The 18582-nt window shown below is 35.0% G+C and overlaps 1 protein-coding gene across 1 annotated transcript in view; it reads right to left on the bottom strand.

Annotated features, from left to right (window-relative positions):
* LOC110350345 (uncharacterized) overlaps nt 1-18582 on the bottom strand; it is a 90725-nt gene that overhangs the window by 58088 nt on the left and 14055 nt on the right. Inside the window, exon 3 of the mRNA XM_087190701.1 lies at nt 2640-2737. Coding sequence (XP_087046827.1) covers nt 2640-2737 — 98 coding nt within the window. The remainder of the gene's footprint in view (nt 1-2639; nt 2738-18582) is intronic.

The raw sequence follows: 18582 nt of genomic DNA, 5'->3' as shown, positions 1-18582 counted from the left end.
ATATATATATATTTGTATTAAATTCTTTTATTGGTACATTGTAGGTATACAACACAATTACATTTCTCATTGGGAATTGTACCTTTACATAATGCATCTTCATTCTTATTTTTTCCCTATTCCTAGCCCTCCCTTCACCCCTCCACCCTCCCTTCCCTATTTACAAAGACTTTATTTCCATTTTTTCCATTTCTCATCATTTTTCCTTTCCCTTCTTTCCTTTCCCCTGCCCCTCCCACTACCCCTACCCCTTTGGACCTTTTCTTCCTATTTTGCTTTATATAGCTAAGTGGATGCACATTGAGGTGATACTCTTAAGTGAAATAAATAGGACACACATGTATAAATACCAAATAGTTTCTCTGGTGTGAGAAAATGAAAGTGTAAATAAGGGCTAAATGTATAATAGGTAATGTGAAATAGGAAGAAAAGGGGCAACGGGGAAGGAAGTGGGAGAGCTAGGGGAAAGGATAGAAGGGAATGGGATTAATATGAGATAATGGAAAAATAGGAACAAAATCTTTGTAAATAGGGAGGAATAGAGGGGTTGAAGGGAGGTCTGGGCAAGGGTGAAAAATAAGAAGCAAGAGAGACTATGTAAAGGTGCAGATTTCCAATGATGAATGTCATTATATTGTATAGCTAAAATGTACCAATGATTAGAATGAACAAAATATATTTTTGAGATTTTTTTTTTTTTTGAGACAGGGTCTCGCTGTGTAGTTTAGGCCGCTCTTGAACTCACTGTGTAGCCCAGGCTGGCCTCTCACTCACAGTGATCCTCCTGTCCCAGCCTCCCAAGTGCTGTGATTACAGGTATGCACCACCCTGCCTGGCTATTTTTGAGATTTCTGTGTGGTAAACATAGTAAACCATCATTCAGCATCCATTCTAAACTTCATTTAGTATGCAGAAAGCTAAAATCTACATTTCTCAAACTTTTGCATAGTAGAAAAGTCCTTTCTCATGAGAGTCTTTAGATACACTCTCATGTCCTCAATAAGTTCAAAGTGTTTAGCTTTCATGATAATTTTGATTTGGAGGAAAAGCCAGAAGTTGCATGGTGCCAGATCTGGTGGATGAGGACACAATATAATTTTTTTACCAGCTGTCTTTCCTTTGGATGGCATGCCACAGAACAAGTCACTATAGTTTTAATCACACTTCTAAAGTTACTCACGAAAGAGAACTTTTAGAGTTGCTTCAGAAAGTGGCAAGAACAATGAGATAAGTGTGTTTGAAGAAAGAGAGGGTCTTTTGAGGAGGATTAATGGCCATAAGTCTTTTGTTGTAATAATTTTTAAAAGGAAATCAGTCGCATATTTTCAATTATCTCCTGTAGTAAAGGCTCAAAGACTATAAACAAGATGACATGATTCAGTAATAGCTTAAAAAATGATCATCTGCTATTAGTTTTTGAGAATTCATTAATCATTCACTAGATGGGGCTAACACACTGCAAGAGGTGACAACTGTCTAAATTATGCCATTTTGTAAGGCCACATTTGAAAGGAAACATTCTGCAGATTTGTTAGATAAAAACATGCAACTATACCACATGTTATTAAAATTCTATTTTTTAAGATGCACAAAAATTGTTCTATATATAATAAAAAGGAAAGTATTGTAAAATCTTGATTTTTTAAAAAATAAATTTTAGTTACAACTAGTTAAACTCCCTGATTCTGTGGATAGAAAAATGGTGGTCCAGAAACAAAGGGCTCTTGCCTGACATACAGCTGGGTTAGGGGATGGGCTAATAACTCATCGCCTCAGAGAAATCCACTGGCAGGAGACAGTCGGTCAGCTCACAACACAAAATAAAATATATATCAACCTTTGCACTTGACACTGGGTTTAGGTCAAGTATAAAGATAATCAACACATAATTTCTGCCTAAAAAGGAGTGAATAAATTAGTGAGAAATATAAGCACCCTGAAATACAAGGTGATTGAAACAAGGAACATGTATGAGAGAAGAGAGACTGACTGCATGTCTAGTGTGTAAGCATCTGATTTATGAATTATTTATGATTTCCAATGGAAATCTGGTCTTATCAAGAGTAGTTTGAATCCACTAGTCTGGGAACAGGAGAACCAAATAGTTGGAGGGGCTGCTTTTATTGAGATATAGTATTTCAGCATTGCAATAAATATGCTTCATAGTTCTTAATCACTAATATTCATCTTATTAAAACAACATATATTTTACCTTCACCAAGACACATTTGCCAGTTAAAGACTTAAAAAACTGCTAATGTTCCATGTTGCTCAGTTTGCAGATACACACCCTCATTCACTATGAGAACACAGATTGATCTAAACTTTGCCACTGTAAATTTTAAAATATTCATCTCATTCAAATTTCCTCGGTATTTCATTTCCTGAAATTTGTCTTAAACACTGATGTACATAAATGTGCAAAATTATATCACAAAGATATTTACTGAAGCATTCTTTATAATAGCAAATTATTTGAACCTAAATCACTAGTAGGTGTGAATTGGACAAATAAATGTTATTTATTCCAGACTGTCACGGTGTTCTTTGTCATTTTATTTGCTAGGAACCGTCCTTTATTCTTATCTACCTGTAAATAACAACAGAATCCTAGAAGTCTTTTTATATAATGACCTTACCTCATTAGTCCCATTAGAATCAGGGGAGTCTGGGGCTGGGGATTTAGCTCAGTGGTTTCGCTGCCTGCTGCACAAGCACAAGGACCTGAGTTCAATCCCTGGTACCAAAAAAACAAAAACAAACAAACAAAAAAAAGAATTACAGGAGTGTAATTGTCTCTAGGGAAGAAAATACAGATAAAGAGTAACAAGGTATACCTGTTTTCTAACTCTAATTTTAAAGAATTACAAGACTATTCTTTCTGCATTTATGCTTAGCAAAAAATAAAAGCTTAGGGAAAAGGTCAGAGAAATGTATTACAAGTCTTCATATTATCCCCATTATTTTTAAATATTCTTTCTTATTTTATTTTTTATTTTTCATTTTTATTACTACATGTTTGCAGCATGATTAAATCCATCATGGGAAATTGATACACATACGTAACACATCTTTTTATGGTCCCTTCCCCTTTCCTCCTTCCCCTCTCTCTCCATCACTTGGTAGTTTTCTCATTTTCAAAAGATCTAGCTCCCTGTTTCCTATTATCTATTTTTATTTTTCTCTTTAATTTATTTATATTTCAGCTTTCTCACATAAGAGAAACTGTGAAATTTAAGCTTGTATGAGTCTGATTTATTTCACTTACTATTATAACAACTCAAGACCTATTCATCCCTTCTGTATAATAATCTACTCATACCAACATTTTCCGAACTAAACCATATTAAATTTCTCTCTTTCAACTTTGGCTATATCTAAAGTTGTAATGGTTCAAACTTTATCTAAGTCATAGTAGCATCTTGCAGCCCAGAAAAAGGGTCATTACCAATCATGAGAGAAATGGGAACATCACATGCTAAACTCCAATATAGAATTATCCAGTAAGGTTTCAAATAATCCCTCCAACATGTTTTAGAAATCAAATATTTGAAGGAGTATTAGATTTGACAGTGCAATTGTGCAGCTGTAGGAGACATCAGCCTTTCATAATGAATGCCATTATTGAAGATCAGTACCCAAAGATAGGTTGGCAGCTGACCATGAAGATTTGCTTGGAGAACTCTGTTGAATTTAGATACAATATCCAAATGCTTTTCCAGTCAGAAGCACTAGGAGGACTTCAGTTGCTCCATAAGAGACAACTGTTGCCCTGAAGTCATTTGAAATATGCAAAGTCCAATCACTCCAAAACCTATTGCTCACCCTATAGAAGACTGACTTCCACCCTACATCACTCAGACTAATTTGGCATAACTGAATGCTGACCAATCCTGGAGGAAATTTCATTTTGTTGCCAAGCTAGAGAAGGCATAGTTCCAAAAACTTGTTCATAGAAATTGTGGCAAGAATTGGATACTTTCATCAAATCAAATAAAATTGCGCTTATATTGCATAGTGTCCATGTTGCCTGGAAACAAATCTGAAAACTTCAGTGTGTGCAGCTCTTGCATGTCATATCTCCATTCCTTTTTATTGAAATTGCTATGAAAATTATCTCATTTTTACAACCAAATCCTTATTTCTCTAAGCTGATTTTGAGTATATTATTTTAGAAAATAATATCCTTGTTATCACCATAGTCTCCCCTTATCCACAGTTTCACACTCCATGATTTAAGTTATTGATTGTCAACCACAGCTCAAAAATAGTAAATGGAAAGTTTCAGAAATAAGTAAGTTTTATACTGCACAGCACTCTGAGTAGCATGATTGTCTCCTCTGCTGTCCAGCTCCATCTTCCCCTGGATCAGCCATTCCTGCATCCAGTGTATCCATGCTATATACATTACCCTTCTATTAGTCATTTAGTAGCCATCTCACTTACTAGAGCAATTGCTGCTGCACTGCAGTGATTGTATTCCAGTAAACTCTATTTTATTTAACAGTGACCCAAAAGCACAACAGTAGTGATGCTGGCAATTCAGATATACTAAAGAGTGGTTCTTTTAAGTGAAAAGTTCAAAGTACAGTGACATATTTTGAGAGAGAGAGAAAGGGAATCTGCATTAATATAACTTTTATTACTGTATATTGTATTAATTGTTCCCTTTCATTATTGGTATTGTTAATCTTTTTCACTACCTAATCTGCAAATTAAACTTTACTGTGGGTACATATGTGTAGGAAAAATCATAATATATGTTAGATTTGGCACTGAGTTTCAGGCGTCTATTACAAGCTCTTGGAGCACATCCCCCTTAGATAAAGAAACGCTACTGTAATTGAAGATTTTATCTCACATTTCCTTGCCACTCCTTCCTTCCTCCAACACTGAGGCAGCAATGACAGTTTTCTATTTATACTGTCTTGAAAGTGTAGCCAAGAATAGATAGTTCTTCATCTACGTAGTTCTTCCCTGCAGTTAAACCTATGACCTGCTAAGAATTATTTCCCTGGATGCATGGCCTCGTCTAGAAAAGAAATATATTGTTTCAGGCAAAAGTACTGAGATGCACTATCTAGAATCTAGTGAATCATCACTATTATGGGCTAAGGAATCCTAGGAATCAGTCTTATAGATTGCTCATATGCTTGTGATTTAGTCAAAGTATGCACCAGTGGTGTACCTTGATGTGGACCACATAAGATAACTGTGTTGAATTTCATCTCTGCATTACATGATTTACACCTCAAGTAGAAACTTGTGTGAAGTTAGGAAGTCCTTATGAGTATCACTTTCCAATTATTCCAACCTAAGGAAAATTTATATACTTATATATTTACATGAAATAAGTATGTACATATTTATATTAAATATATGCATGCATAATAATCTTGTGATACATTATTTGTGGTTAATAAATGAGCAATACTAAAGACTAACTAGTCCATTTATACTTTCTCCCATCATGGTGGTATTATAGCAAATAGAATTGTAAGTATAACATGAATTATTTTTGTGAGATAATAATGAGGAAATAATACATATTTGGAGCCAGTAAATTTGGATTTTAAAAAATGTTGTCATCAAATTCTAAATTCATATCTCAGCAAAATGTACTCATTATTAGTAATAATAGATGTTTTATTAGTATTTCAGGCCAGATTTTGCTCCAATCTTGATGCTTATATTGACTCATTTTATTCTTGTAAAACCTTTTTGATTTAGACAATTACTAAAAATTTCACAGATAAAGAAGCTGAGGTATGGAGTAATTAGTATTTTAGATAAAGTCACATAGCAACAAGATATGGTCAAAATTCCATGAAGGTTTATTTTTTTAATTTATTTTAGCAAAAAACACACTGCTATTAATTATCCTCAAAATACTACCTCTTATTCCAACACACCAATATAGGGAACCAAGTAATCAAAAAAACAATAAAGGGCAAGTAATCCAAATAAGTAAAAAAAATCCAAACAAGGGAAATATTATAACTCCCAACCTGCTAGCTATCTCAAATGTGAGTTCATGTTCTCTAAAATTAGAAAACTCTAGGAATTCTAGGAACAACGGAGGCTAAGAGTAGGAAAAATTTATTGAGAGAAAGAAAGCTTCTAAGAGAGACAGAAGGGGGACTGGAAAGTGGGTTGCCCCCGCACCCTGCTTTTCAAAGGTGTTTTATTGAGCAAAGTCACGACTTGAGGCAGGTTCCAGGTGAGACAAAACTATAAGACCCAATGGAAAATTACAAGGTGAGCATGAGATGGGACAAAACCATGATCAACCAGTAAGATTACAAGTACAATCACCCAGATAATATTGATTTAATGGGGATTAAATGGAAAAACAAGTCCTTTACAAGGAATTTCCAGAAGTGAAATGGGTTAGGGAGATTGATGTTTATTTAGAATATTAATCACTACCATTCATCCTCAGGGGAAGTCGTCGGATGCAGTATCTTTTCTCTTTTCATAATATTAACCAGCAAATGTGCCTCAATTGTTTTTCTATGCTGAGGGCCCAGCTTTGTCTAATTAACTTATATAACTATCTTAGCTATCTGCAATAACACTAATCCCATTTTTGTGCCACTTTATGAAGCAATTTTGGAAGTCTTTCCTGTCTTCAGTTGTGCTGTCGTGGCTCCTCCAGTATCCTGAATAGATTCATGTTTACCTTTCATGGTTATTTTGAATTTAGAAAAGAGCCAGAAAAGACATGGTGCCAGATCCAGTCCATGACACGAATGAGAACACCCCATAATAATTATATGAGCCTACTTTTCTGTTGGATGATATCTAGTGCAGTATTCACCGTATTTTTAAACATGTTTCATAAAGACAGTCATGAAATAGGACTTCAAGAACTGCTTCAGAAAGGGGCAAGAACACTGGGATAAGTGTTCTCAAAGAAAAGGTGAGTATTTGAGGGAGATTAACATCAATATGTCTTTTACTATGACACATTTTTAAAATAAATTTTATTTTTTAATGTTATTTTTATCATGCCTTGTAAATGTAGAATATGAACTAAGGAAGCAAGATTCCAAAGTCTACACACTAAATATTACTGTGTTACTTCCCTTGGAGTTAAAAATGGAATCAATTATATTATTTCTAAAAGTTTTTCGAAGTTGTGAAAAAGAGAACATATATAAAACACCCAAGCAGAAAAGGAATTGGCAAGTAGAAATCAATCACTGTTACCCTAGTAAATTATAATTTTGTGACATACAAAATGGTCTCTGTTTGTTTAACTATAGTCCATCAGAAAAAAAGTGGCTCTAATGCCTAAGTTAGTGGAATGTCTTAACAGTTTTTATAGCTACTATGTTGTATGCTCCTAATCGTGACTTTACAGAAAAAGTTGTGAGAAGACAATGATTCTAATCAGTAGTATAAGATGCTAGGCTAAGAGGCTAAATAATTTGCCTCATTCATAAAACAAAGAAATGTATGATTAAGAACTTTCTCCCAATTCTGGCCTCAAGAGTCCTTCATCAGATCATTGGCCAAAACCTCAGTGTACACTGCTGACTCCTGCAGTCACAGGACATGCAGTTCTGACATGAAGCACTGCCCTACTGCATGTACACACACCAAAGAGTAGGGTCTAAGCCACATTTCACTGGAAATTATGAACTTCATGAACTTCTGACTCAATTAGTGACAAATTCTTCCTAAATTCCTCATGGAATGAGTCACATACTTTCTTTAATCATCTTTCTGGGTTAAGGAACAAAAAATTATTAAAACTAAGGTCAGTGTGAATGACATTTCTATGCCCATAATTGTTATATTCTTGTCAGATATTTTGTACAGATGAAAGAAAGAGGGTAACTTTAGATCAAAAACTTGGTTTAACAGTTTTTTCTACCCTTCAATTATGATCTGTTGCCATAGAAATGAAATTGAACCCATCCTTTAAGAAAAAAAATTCACTAAAGGTATGATTAGGAAATATTAAAACATTTTTCTATTTCCAGAATTCGCTAATTTACCTAAATCTTAGTAAAAACACAATAATTCTGTTGAAGATGATCAAGGGTTACAACTTTCAGTTTTAGGGTGAACAAGTTCTAGGAGTCTAATCTACAACAAGAGTGCTAACGGATGTGCTATGTAAATTGATTGTGGCAATCATTATATGGATATGTTGGTCAAATCATCATGTATAACTTGAATACATAATTAAATTAAAACAGTGCTGAAGCCCCAAAAAAGCAAGTGGAAAGATCAAGGCCAGTCAGCCAGTCAGAGATGGATATTGAATCAAAGAAATATCAATGTTTTGGAATGAGTTATAATTCAGGAAACCAGCAATTAAAGGCAATTTTTAGGAGGGAGGGAGAGAGAGAGAGAGAGAGAGAGAGAGTTGAAACTGTGGGAAACCTGAGGGCAGGAAATATTGTATACTGGCTAAACCTTTGGGAGCTGGTTTTAACTGTCTAAATTTATATCTAACCATCATTTATTTGCTGTATGACCTTAGGAGATTGCTTAAAAATTCTAGATCTTAGGCTCCTTGCCTATACAGCAATACTGACTATACAAGTATCTTTGGGTTATTGTGAGAACTTAGTGAACTAATGTCATAACATTCGTAAGACTCCAAACATGAAATCTAAGAAATTCTTAATTATTATCAGGATGACTTCATTTGACTTTGAGAATAGTCAATGTCTATATTTTGGAAAATAGACAAGATAAGGGAATGTCACTAAAGTAAGAAAATTACTTAAGGGAGGTTTTTGAACCATTCCAATATTGAAGGAATTAATGTTGGTAATCAGGTCCCATGAAAAGACTATTTAGCAAGAAATGTCCAGAGAATCATGAAGAAATAGAGAAAATACAGCATCAAGAGAGCCAGATGTTTCAACAACCAAAATTTTCTAGAGCTGGTGAAACAAATCCTTAGCAATTTATTTTCCTATAAGATTTCTTTGACATTAAAGTGTTTCCAGCTTTACTGGCATATAGGCTACATAAAAATCAGTCATTTTAAATGAATAGTCTGGTGTGTTTTCAATGGTAAATTAATGGCTACCTTTAATATAATATGAACTACTTTTGGCAAAGATTTTACTTAATTTAGTGAGAATCAGAAAAATCTCATGCTATTTCTAAGGCAAATCCACAGAAGATATATATATATATATATATATATATATATCCTCAAAAATACAGTGATACCTTGGTTGTCAAACGGCTCTGAGCTCAAACTTTCCACTACTCAAAAAGCGAAATTCAAAAAAATCTGTTCAGTGTTAATAACTTTGCTAGATAATCCAATGGAAAATCTGACTGAAAAAACCCTGCTGGAGACACAAAAGGGGTGACCCTTCAGTCTAATAACTGCTCTCACCCACACAGCATATAGTGCTTGCGCTAGTGTGCTAAAACATTCATCAATTGTGCTTGTGCTTTTTTTACACTTTATTTGTGTAAAATATCATAACCATGGCTCCAAAGAAAGTTGGTAATGCCAGCAGTAAAGCTAAGAAGAAAACTATGAGAACCACGATATAGTTAAAGAAAGAAATCACTGCAAAATTTGTTAAAGTCTTGGCAAAATGAATTTATAAGTGTAATCTTTGGGCCTCAGAAACATTATTTGGTTTTCCATTATTTCTTATGGGAAACTTAGTTCTCAAACTTTGCAGTGTTCAAACACAAATTTGGAGAGAAATGAGTTCAATAACCAAAGTATCACTGTACTGAGATGAATTTGCCAGTTAATGAAAGGTTGGTAAATACCTACACAGCAATAATCAATTGTTTTCAACCTGACAAATCATCATTTCAATACATAAGAATTATTGTCTATGAATTATCTACAATTGCCAAGGTTGAAGAAAAGTTCAAAGAAAATGAAAAAGTACAAATGCCAATCAAGTAACTCAAAATGGTGTCCTCCAAACAATGCATTGATTTCCACTGAAAACACTCAGCAAACTTTTAATGTTTAAAATTTCTCCACATATTTTCCTATACCACTTCTGCCAAAAATATAGGCTATTTCCATTCTCCATAAGATTGTGCATTCTTCTTAAGAAGACCATAAATAAGATCGGAAACAAATCAGCCAAGTGCCACTTTATAGCTTTAATTAAGAGTTCCAGACTGTGATGTATGCAGAGCTCACCTGAGTGCAATTTGGCTTTCCTCAGAGTTACACAGAGCAGCCTGCTTCTCTCTCACTTGCTTTTTTAAATTTTGAATTTTTCCTTTTTTCATTGGTACATTTTAGATGTACATAATGATGACATTCATAGTGGGGAATTTTTACCTCCACATGATGTATCTTGCTGCTTTTTTCATTGTTCTCCCCTCCCTTCAACTCCGCTTCCCCTCTTTTGTTACAAAAGCTTTGTTTCCATTTTTTCCTTCTATTCTTTTTATCTCTTGTCCCTTCCTTTCCCCCAACCCCCTCCTTTGTTCCCCTTTTCATTTGAACATTTTCTTCCCATTTCCCAATATCTATTATACATTTTTGTCCTTGCTTACACTTTTGATTTCTCACACCAGAGAAACAAAGCAGTATTTAAACATATGTGTCTGATTTATTTCACTTAAGAGTATGGTCTCAAGGTGCATCCGTTTAGCTAGAAATGTCTCAAGCTTGTCCTTCTTTATGGCAGAGTAGTACTCCACCGCATAAAAAAAAAATCTTCTTTACCCATTCATTGGTTTATGGGCCTTGGGACTCTTTCCAAGATTTAGCTATTACAAACTGCTGCTATAAACATGGATGTGCATATATCACTGTAGTATGATGCTTTTAATTCTTTCTGGAAGATAATACAACTGTAATGGGGGAACTCAATCCATCACAAATAGATCAACTAGACAAAAAAAATCAACAAAGAAATATCAGAATTCAACCAAATTTTTGCAGAAATGACTTAGTGGGTGACTACAGAATGTTCCACCCCAGAACATCAGAATATACTACGTTCCTCTCAGCTGCACATGGGATGTACTTTAAAATAGGCCACTAGCTCACAGAACATGCTTAAGTAAATGCAAAGGAATGGAAAATATCCCATGCATATTATTAGACCATAGTACAATGAAATTCGAAATCAATGGTAAAATAAACCACAAAAACTTCATAAACACATGGAAATTAAATAACACCCTCCTGATCAGCCTGCTTTTCTTGAAGTCTCAGCTTTAGAAACAAGACACTGTGGGTGGGGGATTTAGCTCAGTGGTTCCGCCACCTGCCTTGGAAATGCAAGGACCCGAGTTAGATCCCTGGTACCAAAAAAAAAAAAAAAGAAACAAGACACTGTGCAGGGGTGGTGGCCTTTGTTCTTCTAGGCTTGTGTCTCCTAACACTGAACCTCTACCTACAATTGGGCTGCAAAAGGGTGGATGGGTTCCCAGCATTCTCAGCCTGCTGCCCTGTAGCCCCTGGATAGAGTTCTTCCACACACTTCCCTGCAGTCTGACCTGGGCAGCACCAAGCTGGCCTCTGCAACAAAAGAGTGGACCCGCCAGTGCCTGCCATGCCCAGTGAGATGCCATGGTCCTGGACAGAGGAGCTGGGAGCAGAAGGCCTAGTCCTCTTGGACACATCTCCCCGGGGTGGATCTCCATGCACTCTGCTGGGATGACACCAACAGTCACAGACTCTCGCTGTTCTTAGATTCAGTGGATTTACTTGCATCCATCTTTCTCCATTTGCTTTATATGTCTAGGGCAATTTCCAGATACACTAAGTTTGGGGGTTTTTTGAAAATAATTTTTGCCTTTCATTGTTGTTTCCCTGGATGTGGTCCACAAACACCTCACATTCTCATTCTTGAAGTAGAATTCACCTTCCGTTATATTATATGGCAAGAAATAAACTATAGGTGTGATTTTAAAAGTCATGTATTCTCACTGAATTATTGTTCTTTCCCCTCACTGGAAGCTCACAATTAAGTTTAAGAAGCATTCCCTCTTTTATAATTATGATATTAAATGAACAAAAAACTTTAGTTTTTGCCTGGCTATCTTTTAAAAAACATTTTGTACTCCCACATGCCAGTAGAAGTAGCATTTGAAATTGAACTTCAAGAACTCTCACTCATTTTTATCCAAAACATAATTGTCATTTTTAAGAGGAGGCAGGAAGTTCACATCACAAAGTTAATTCAGTCAAGTGAAATAGACTTTGTATCTTATCATAGAAAGATGAGTTACAGAAGAGCTTTTTCCAATTTCCTTCCATCTCAAAGTGCTGTCGACACCATTTTGTAGTCTGCTAGTTCCTTTCAGTTGCAAGACCCAAATTAGCAGCAATTTAATACTAACCGCTTACTAATTAATGCATATTCCCTTGGGGTTTCTCATCTATTCAGATAGACCTCAGTTCTAACAAAAACTGGCCCACTTACAAAATATCTTGTTCTATGAAGTTCATGTCATTAAACAATAATAATAGGGAAAAATCTAGCCTATTTAAACAATTCTTTTTTTCTGTATCCTTTGATTAGCACTGAAACTAACCCCGAAAATTAATCATAGCTAAAATTTCAAATTAGATTAAATTTACCCTTGCTCTCTCCCCAAATAACCTCACTGCATTTTTTCTCAGTCCCTAACACTTTTCTCTAAATGTAATGCATCACATAAGCCCAGCTTCCCTTGAAATCCCCTCACATTCCAAAATTCTAATCCCACAGCTTGCTTCCACCTCTAGGTTATGACACTTTCAACCAATTGATGTTCACTTAGCTTCTAAGTGAACAAGAGTTCATTTCTTTCCTCTTCTTAGGGCTATTTTATTTTGTAAAATAGTATTATATTTGGTAAAACATTATTATACAATATATCATTTGAATTAGTCAGCTTTCCCATCACTGGAAGAAAACACCGGACAACCTCAACGCAAAGGCAGACAGGTTGAATTTGCCTCACAATCTCAGCCTGAGGTCTGCTAGCTTCAAAGCAGGAATCTTAAGGCAGAAGCTGCAGCGAAGATGCTCTCTTCACTGCAGCCAGGAAGCGGGACACAAAGAAGGACAGCCCCCAAGAGCAGCCCCTTAGGGACCCTCCCCCTCCAACTGGCCCGACCACCTAAGCGCACGTGCAGCTAGGAACATGGGTGGGTTAATCCACCAATGAGTATAGCACCCCATAACCTAATCTCCTCTCCAGGAGTCTTTTAACATTGTCAAGTTTGACAATTAAGACTAACTGGCATATCGTTTTAAAATAATGTTGCTAGGAATTCAAAGACAAATTAAATAAAAGTTCTCTAACTGGAGTGAACTTAAGTTTCTATTATCATGAGGCATATGTATTTGCTAATAACAATATCTAACATTTATTTTTAATTTTTTTTCCTTTTTTTCCCAATACCGGGGATCGAACTCAGAACTTTGCACTTGCAAGGCAGGTGTGGTGTCACTGAGCTACATCTCCAGCCCCATACCTAGCATTTATTAAGCCTCCATTGTGTACCAGGCAACATGTTGAGTTTTTGTTTACATTTTCCTTTTTATTTACATTATCCTTTTTCTTTACATTATCCTTTTAAAACCTCACTGTAATAATTATTATCATCCCCATTTTATGAAAGAGAAAATGAATTCTCAGAGAACAAATTTTCACATCTCCTAAGAGATCACATCAGAATTTGACCCTAAACCTGTTTCCAAAAGCAAGGGTCCTCAAGACTTCTGTTACATTATCTCTCCTGTGAGAAAAGAAAAATTTTACTGATAATGTAAATTTAATTACAAAGACTGGAAAATAGAAAGATATAGAGGAAGTTAGTTAGTTGTAGGAGAAACCAATAAAAAATATCTGTCTGTGATAAAATGTTGCCTTCGACCCCATTACAGTGGATCACCAGCCTCACCTTGCCCTGTGAAGTGGCCACAAGCTCCCCAACAATGGCTTCTTAGTGGACTGCTCCCCATCTAAAGCTGTCTCTGCTCTGCCATCACCCGTCCCTTTCATCTGTGACCAATGTTATTTTTCTACCCCCAGGTTTATTTTAATAAATGCTCTAAACCTCAATCCCACACACATTTTTCCATCTACTACTTAACCCAGTGCTATTAGTTGTGAAAACTGGTGCAGCATTTGGCATCTTCTTTTTCTGGCTAGAATCTGTGATATCTCTGTATGACCTTCAGCTTCACAAATCCTTTGATCTGAAGAGTTTTGGTTTAACAAATACAAAAAAAAACCCCAAAAAACCCTCACAGATAGTAATACAAAGCATTTTAGTTTGTTCTGATCATTGTGCTAAGTATTTTATATCATAAGTACTACTCATCGCAACCCTATTATGTAAGCACCATTATTTTTTAGATTTTTAAGTAAGGACACAAAGACTTTGATTAATTTGCCCAAAAAACACATAACTACTATGTCAAGGAATTAGTATATGAACTCAAGTTTAGTCAAAAAAATTGAGGGTCACATCAATAATCTGATATATTTAGGGAAAATAGGAAAATATCAAAATATCAAAAAAATCCATTCATCTTTTGAAAAACATGATACTGAGGGCCATTGGAGTGCTAATATCTGAGTTAGGGGAAGGGATAGGACTGACTGCAGGATAGAAGGTAGGACAGAAATACTCCTTACAGTGAGTTGCAGTTGCCATGGAAATGACAGCTAAATAAACAGGCAGCAGCTCTGAGGGACCAACTCAGAGGAGCCATGGGATAAGAAAAGAGGAGCATTTATCTTGGATGATTGAGTGGAGGAAATACATAGGCTAAAACCTAAATGATACATAAAAGCCAGGTAGGTCAGAATAAAAGGGAAAGTTGTCCTACCCAGGTAATGTGAAGGGTTAGATGGAAAAGAGAACAGAGACTCTTTCTCAGAAATGGGGATCACAGTTGAGTAGGGCTACAGCAAACAGGTGAGAGATGCGTGAGAGAGGACTCTGAAGACACTTTGGGAGTCTTGATGAGGAATTGGGAAAATACAGTTATTCTGAAAGGAACAAGCAGTCATTAAAGGGTTTAAGTAGAAGAACAAACAGCATAGGTAATGCCACCGTTTAGAAAGGCTATTCTAGCTGTTAAGGGGAAATGAACTAGAAATTGACAAGGAGTGACATTTTAGAGAAATTAATTCAGTAATCTATGAAAGACATAGTAGTAGAGTAAAAGTTGGTTCACATGACCTCTATCTTTGGACACTATTATCACTGAAGGGAAATATTTCATATATATATAGCTTATAAGAATTTTGAGGGCCAGGGATTTAGCTCAGTGGCACCAAGCCTGCCTCACAAGCATAAGGTCCTGAGTTCAATCCTCAGTACCAAAAAAAAAAAAAAAGAATTTTGAACAGTGGTGGCAATAGTTCTCTAAATGTCTTGTAGAATTCAAAAGTGAAGCCATCAGGACCCGGGCTTTTCTTTGTAGGTAAGTTTTTAATTACATTTTCGATCTTCTTGTTATTGAGTTGTTTAGAATTTTTAGGTCTTCTTCATACAACTTTGGTAATTCATACATATCTAGGAATCTGTCCATTCCTCCTGTGTTTTCCATCTTATTGGTGTATAGGTTCTCGAAGTAGTTATCAATGATCCTCTGGATTTCTGCTGGATCCATTGTAATTCCGCCCTTTTTATTCCTAGTTGCATGGATTTGGGGCTTTTCTTTCCTTTCTCTCTCTTTTTTTTTTTGTTTGATAAGTTTGGCTAAGGATTTGTCAATTTTGTTTATTTTTGCAAAGAACCAACTCTTTGCTTCATTGATTTTTTTGTATCATTCTCTTAGACTCCATTGCATTGATTTCTGCTCTGATCGTTATAATTTCCTCCCTTGTATGAGCTTTGGGTTTGTCCTGCTCTTCTTTTTCTAGAAGCTTGAGGCTCAGCATTAAGTTGTGTAATTCAGCTTGCTCTGTTTTCCTAATGTGAGTATTCACTGCTATGAATTAAAACTAGACCTATATCTCTCACCATACATTAAACTACAATTGAAATTCATCAAAAATCTAAACAGTGAAACAGAAACACTAAACCAGCTGGAAAAGAGGTTAAGTAGAACTCTTGAAGATATTAGTGTAGGAAAAGATTTCATGAACAAAACCTTAGTGGTATGGGAATCAGCACAAAGAATCAACAACTGGGATCTCATCTTATTAAAAAGCATCTGAACAGCAAAAGAAACCATGAACAGAGTGAAGAGACAACCCACAATGTGGGAAAAAATTTTTACCAGCTGTTCCTCAGATAAAGGTCTACTATGTAGAATATAACATATAAAGAATTTTAAAAAATCAAACCTCCCAAATTTAAAGATCCAATCCAAAAATGGGCATCTGAAATGAACAGACATTTCTCAGACAAAGAAATAGAAACAGGAAATAAACATATGAAAAAATGTTCAATATCACTGGTCATTTGAGAGATCCAAATTAAAACAATAATGAGATTCTACCTCACTCCAGAAAAAATGGCTGCTATCAAATAATCAACCAATAACAAATGCTGGCGGGGTTGTGGGGAAAACAGAACCCTTCCCCACTGCTGGTGGGAGTGTAGACTGGTGCAACCACTGTGGAAATCAGTATGGAGATACTTCAAAAAATTAGGATTAATGGTCCCATTTGACCCAGCTATTCCCCTACTGGGTATCTTCCCAAAAGAATGAAAAGAATCATACCACAGTGATATATGTGTGCCCGTGTTTATAGTGGCACAATTTGTAATAGGTAAAACTTGGAACTAGCCCAATCTACTGGAGACTGGATAAAGAAAATGTGGGGTTTTAAAAAATAAAATGGAGTACTACTCAGCCATAAAAAATGAGAAATTAGAGACATTTATAGCTAAAAGGATGCACATTGAGGCCATACTCTTAAGTGAAATAAATAGGACACACATGTGTAAATACCAAAGAGTTTCTCTGGTGTGAAAAACTGAAAGTGTAAATAAGGATCAAAATGTATAATAGATAATGTGAAATAGGAAGAAAAGGTCCAAAGTGAAAGTGGGAGGTGTAGGGGAAAGGAAAGAAGGGAAAGGAATAAATACCAGAAAAGGAAAAAAATGGAAACAAAATCTTTGTAAATAGGGAAGAGTGGAGGGGTTGAAGGGAGGGGAGAGGAATGGAAAAAACAATAAGAACCAAGACATATCATGCAAAGGTACAAATTCTCAATGATGAGCATCATTATATTGTATACTTAAAATGTTCCAATAAACTTAGTGAAATTTAAAAAAGAATTTTGAGTAGAAATTTTATACATACCTTATAGACCTTCAAATGCTTGTAAACAGCAGATGTCTTATTGATAAATTAGGGAGATTTTCTTGCAGAATTTGAATAATTTGAATCATAATTATTCATGCATGTAATGAGTATTTTCATATTCCAAAATTGTTTAAGGATGGATTACATATGTGTTTGCATATAATTAAAATCTGTGACCTTGAAAAACTGAGAAAAAATATTCAATGTTGGATGCAGGCCTTTTTTGTCCAGATAAATTAAAAAGATAATTACTCTTTAATACTTCTTTGAGTATCTTGTGAGTTATTATTAATTTCATTGAAGTCTACAGAAATACCAAACATTCATAATTGACTGAATAAAATGTCTCTAAGACACTATCTAGAAAACTAACTCTAAGACACTATTCACTAACATAATAAATTAAGGTTCATATTGGTGTAGTTGTAAGAGATAATCTAAGAGAAATGGAAGTTACTTTTTTACAACAGATTTGAGATTGAAACACACATATAGAAGACAATGATATTTGATTTAAAAAACTTACTCTAATAAAGAGATATTTTTATATTATTTCCACTTGGTTTCCTACATATAGATTTAATTGAGCTTTGTGGTATGACATAGAACTCATAAGGAAAGGGAGCTCGGTATCTTTTTATTGTTCTTCATATTTCATCAAAATGATTTAAAGATTGCTTACACAGATAAATAAAAGACAGAAGAAAAATAAAGTTTAGGAAATAAGCTAGATCTAAGTGAACAGAAACCTACTAAAGTTAGGCTACAATCACAATTTGGTTCTGAAATTTTTTGGGTTGTATGCCTTCAAATGACCATCCTTTATTCTCTCAGTTTCTTCATCTGTGAAATAGTAACAATGCTTTTGTCACAGGATTCTGAGAATTAAAATGAAAGATTCATGTAAAGTACTCTGTAGGATAACTAGCTCATGGTACGTGCTTGATGAAGTGTAATCGTAGTGTTTCCAAAATGTCTGTGAATAAGTCCTCTATACTCCAAAGTCTATGTGTCAGAATAAATCCATTAAAGAACATAATTTCACTGAGAGTAAAGATGATTTTTATGGAGGAGGTAGTCAGAGAGAGGACCCTATGTTATGGAAAGGCTCTTATCCTTAATATCCTTCTAGCAAGTGAAAGATGAGGAGCGTAAGGCATTTTTCATAAGGTCCATTAACATAGACCATCAAAGATGCACAAAAATATAACTCTTAAAAATATTTTACACTGTATCAATTTGCATGATCCCAATGAACATCTTGATGATTGTATTGCTAAATCAAAATATAAAATTTAGAGGACAATAATGAGCTAATACTTTAGGCAAATTTCCACAAATTTTT

The sequence above is a fragment of the Heterocephalus glaber genome, unplaced genomic scaffold, assembly GCF_053883595.1.
Source record: "Heterocephalus glaber isolate CG9 unplaced genomic scaffold, H.glaber_assembly_v1.0 deba00001555, whole genome shotgun sequence".
In the NCBI taxonomy this organism is placed as follows: Eukaryota; Metazoa; Chordata; class Mammalia; order Rodentia; family Bathyergidae; genus Heterocephalus; species Heterocephalus glaber.
Note: the sequence above shows the minus strand (reverse complement) of the source record. Positions and strands in the feature narration are given on the sequence as shown.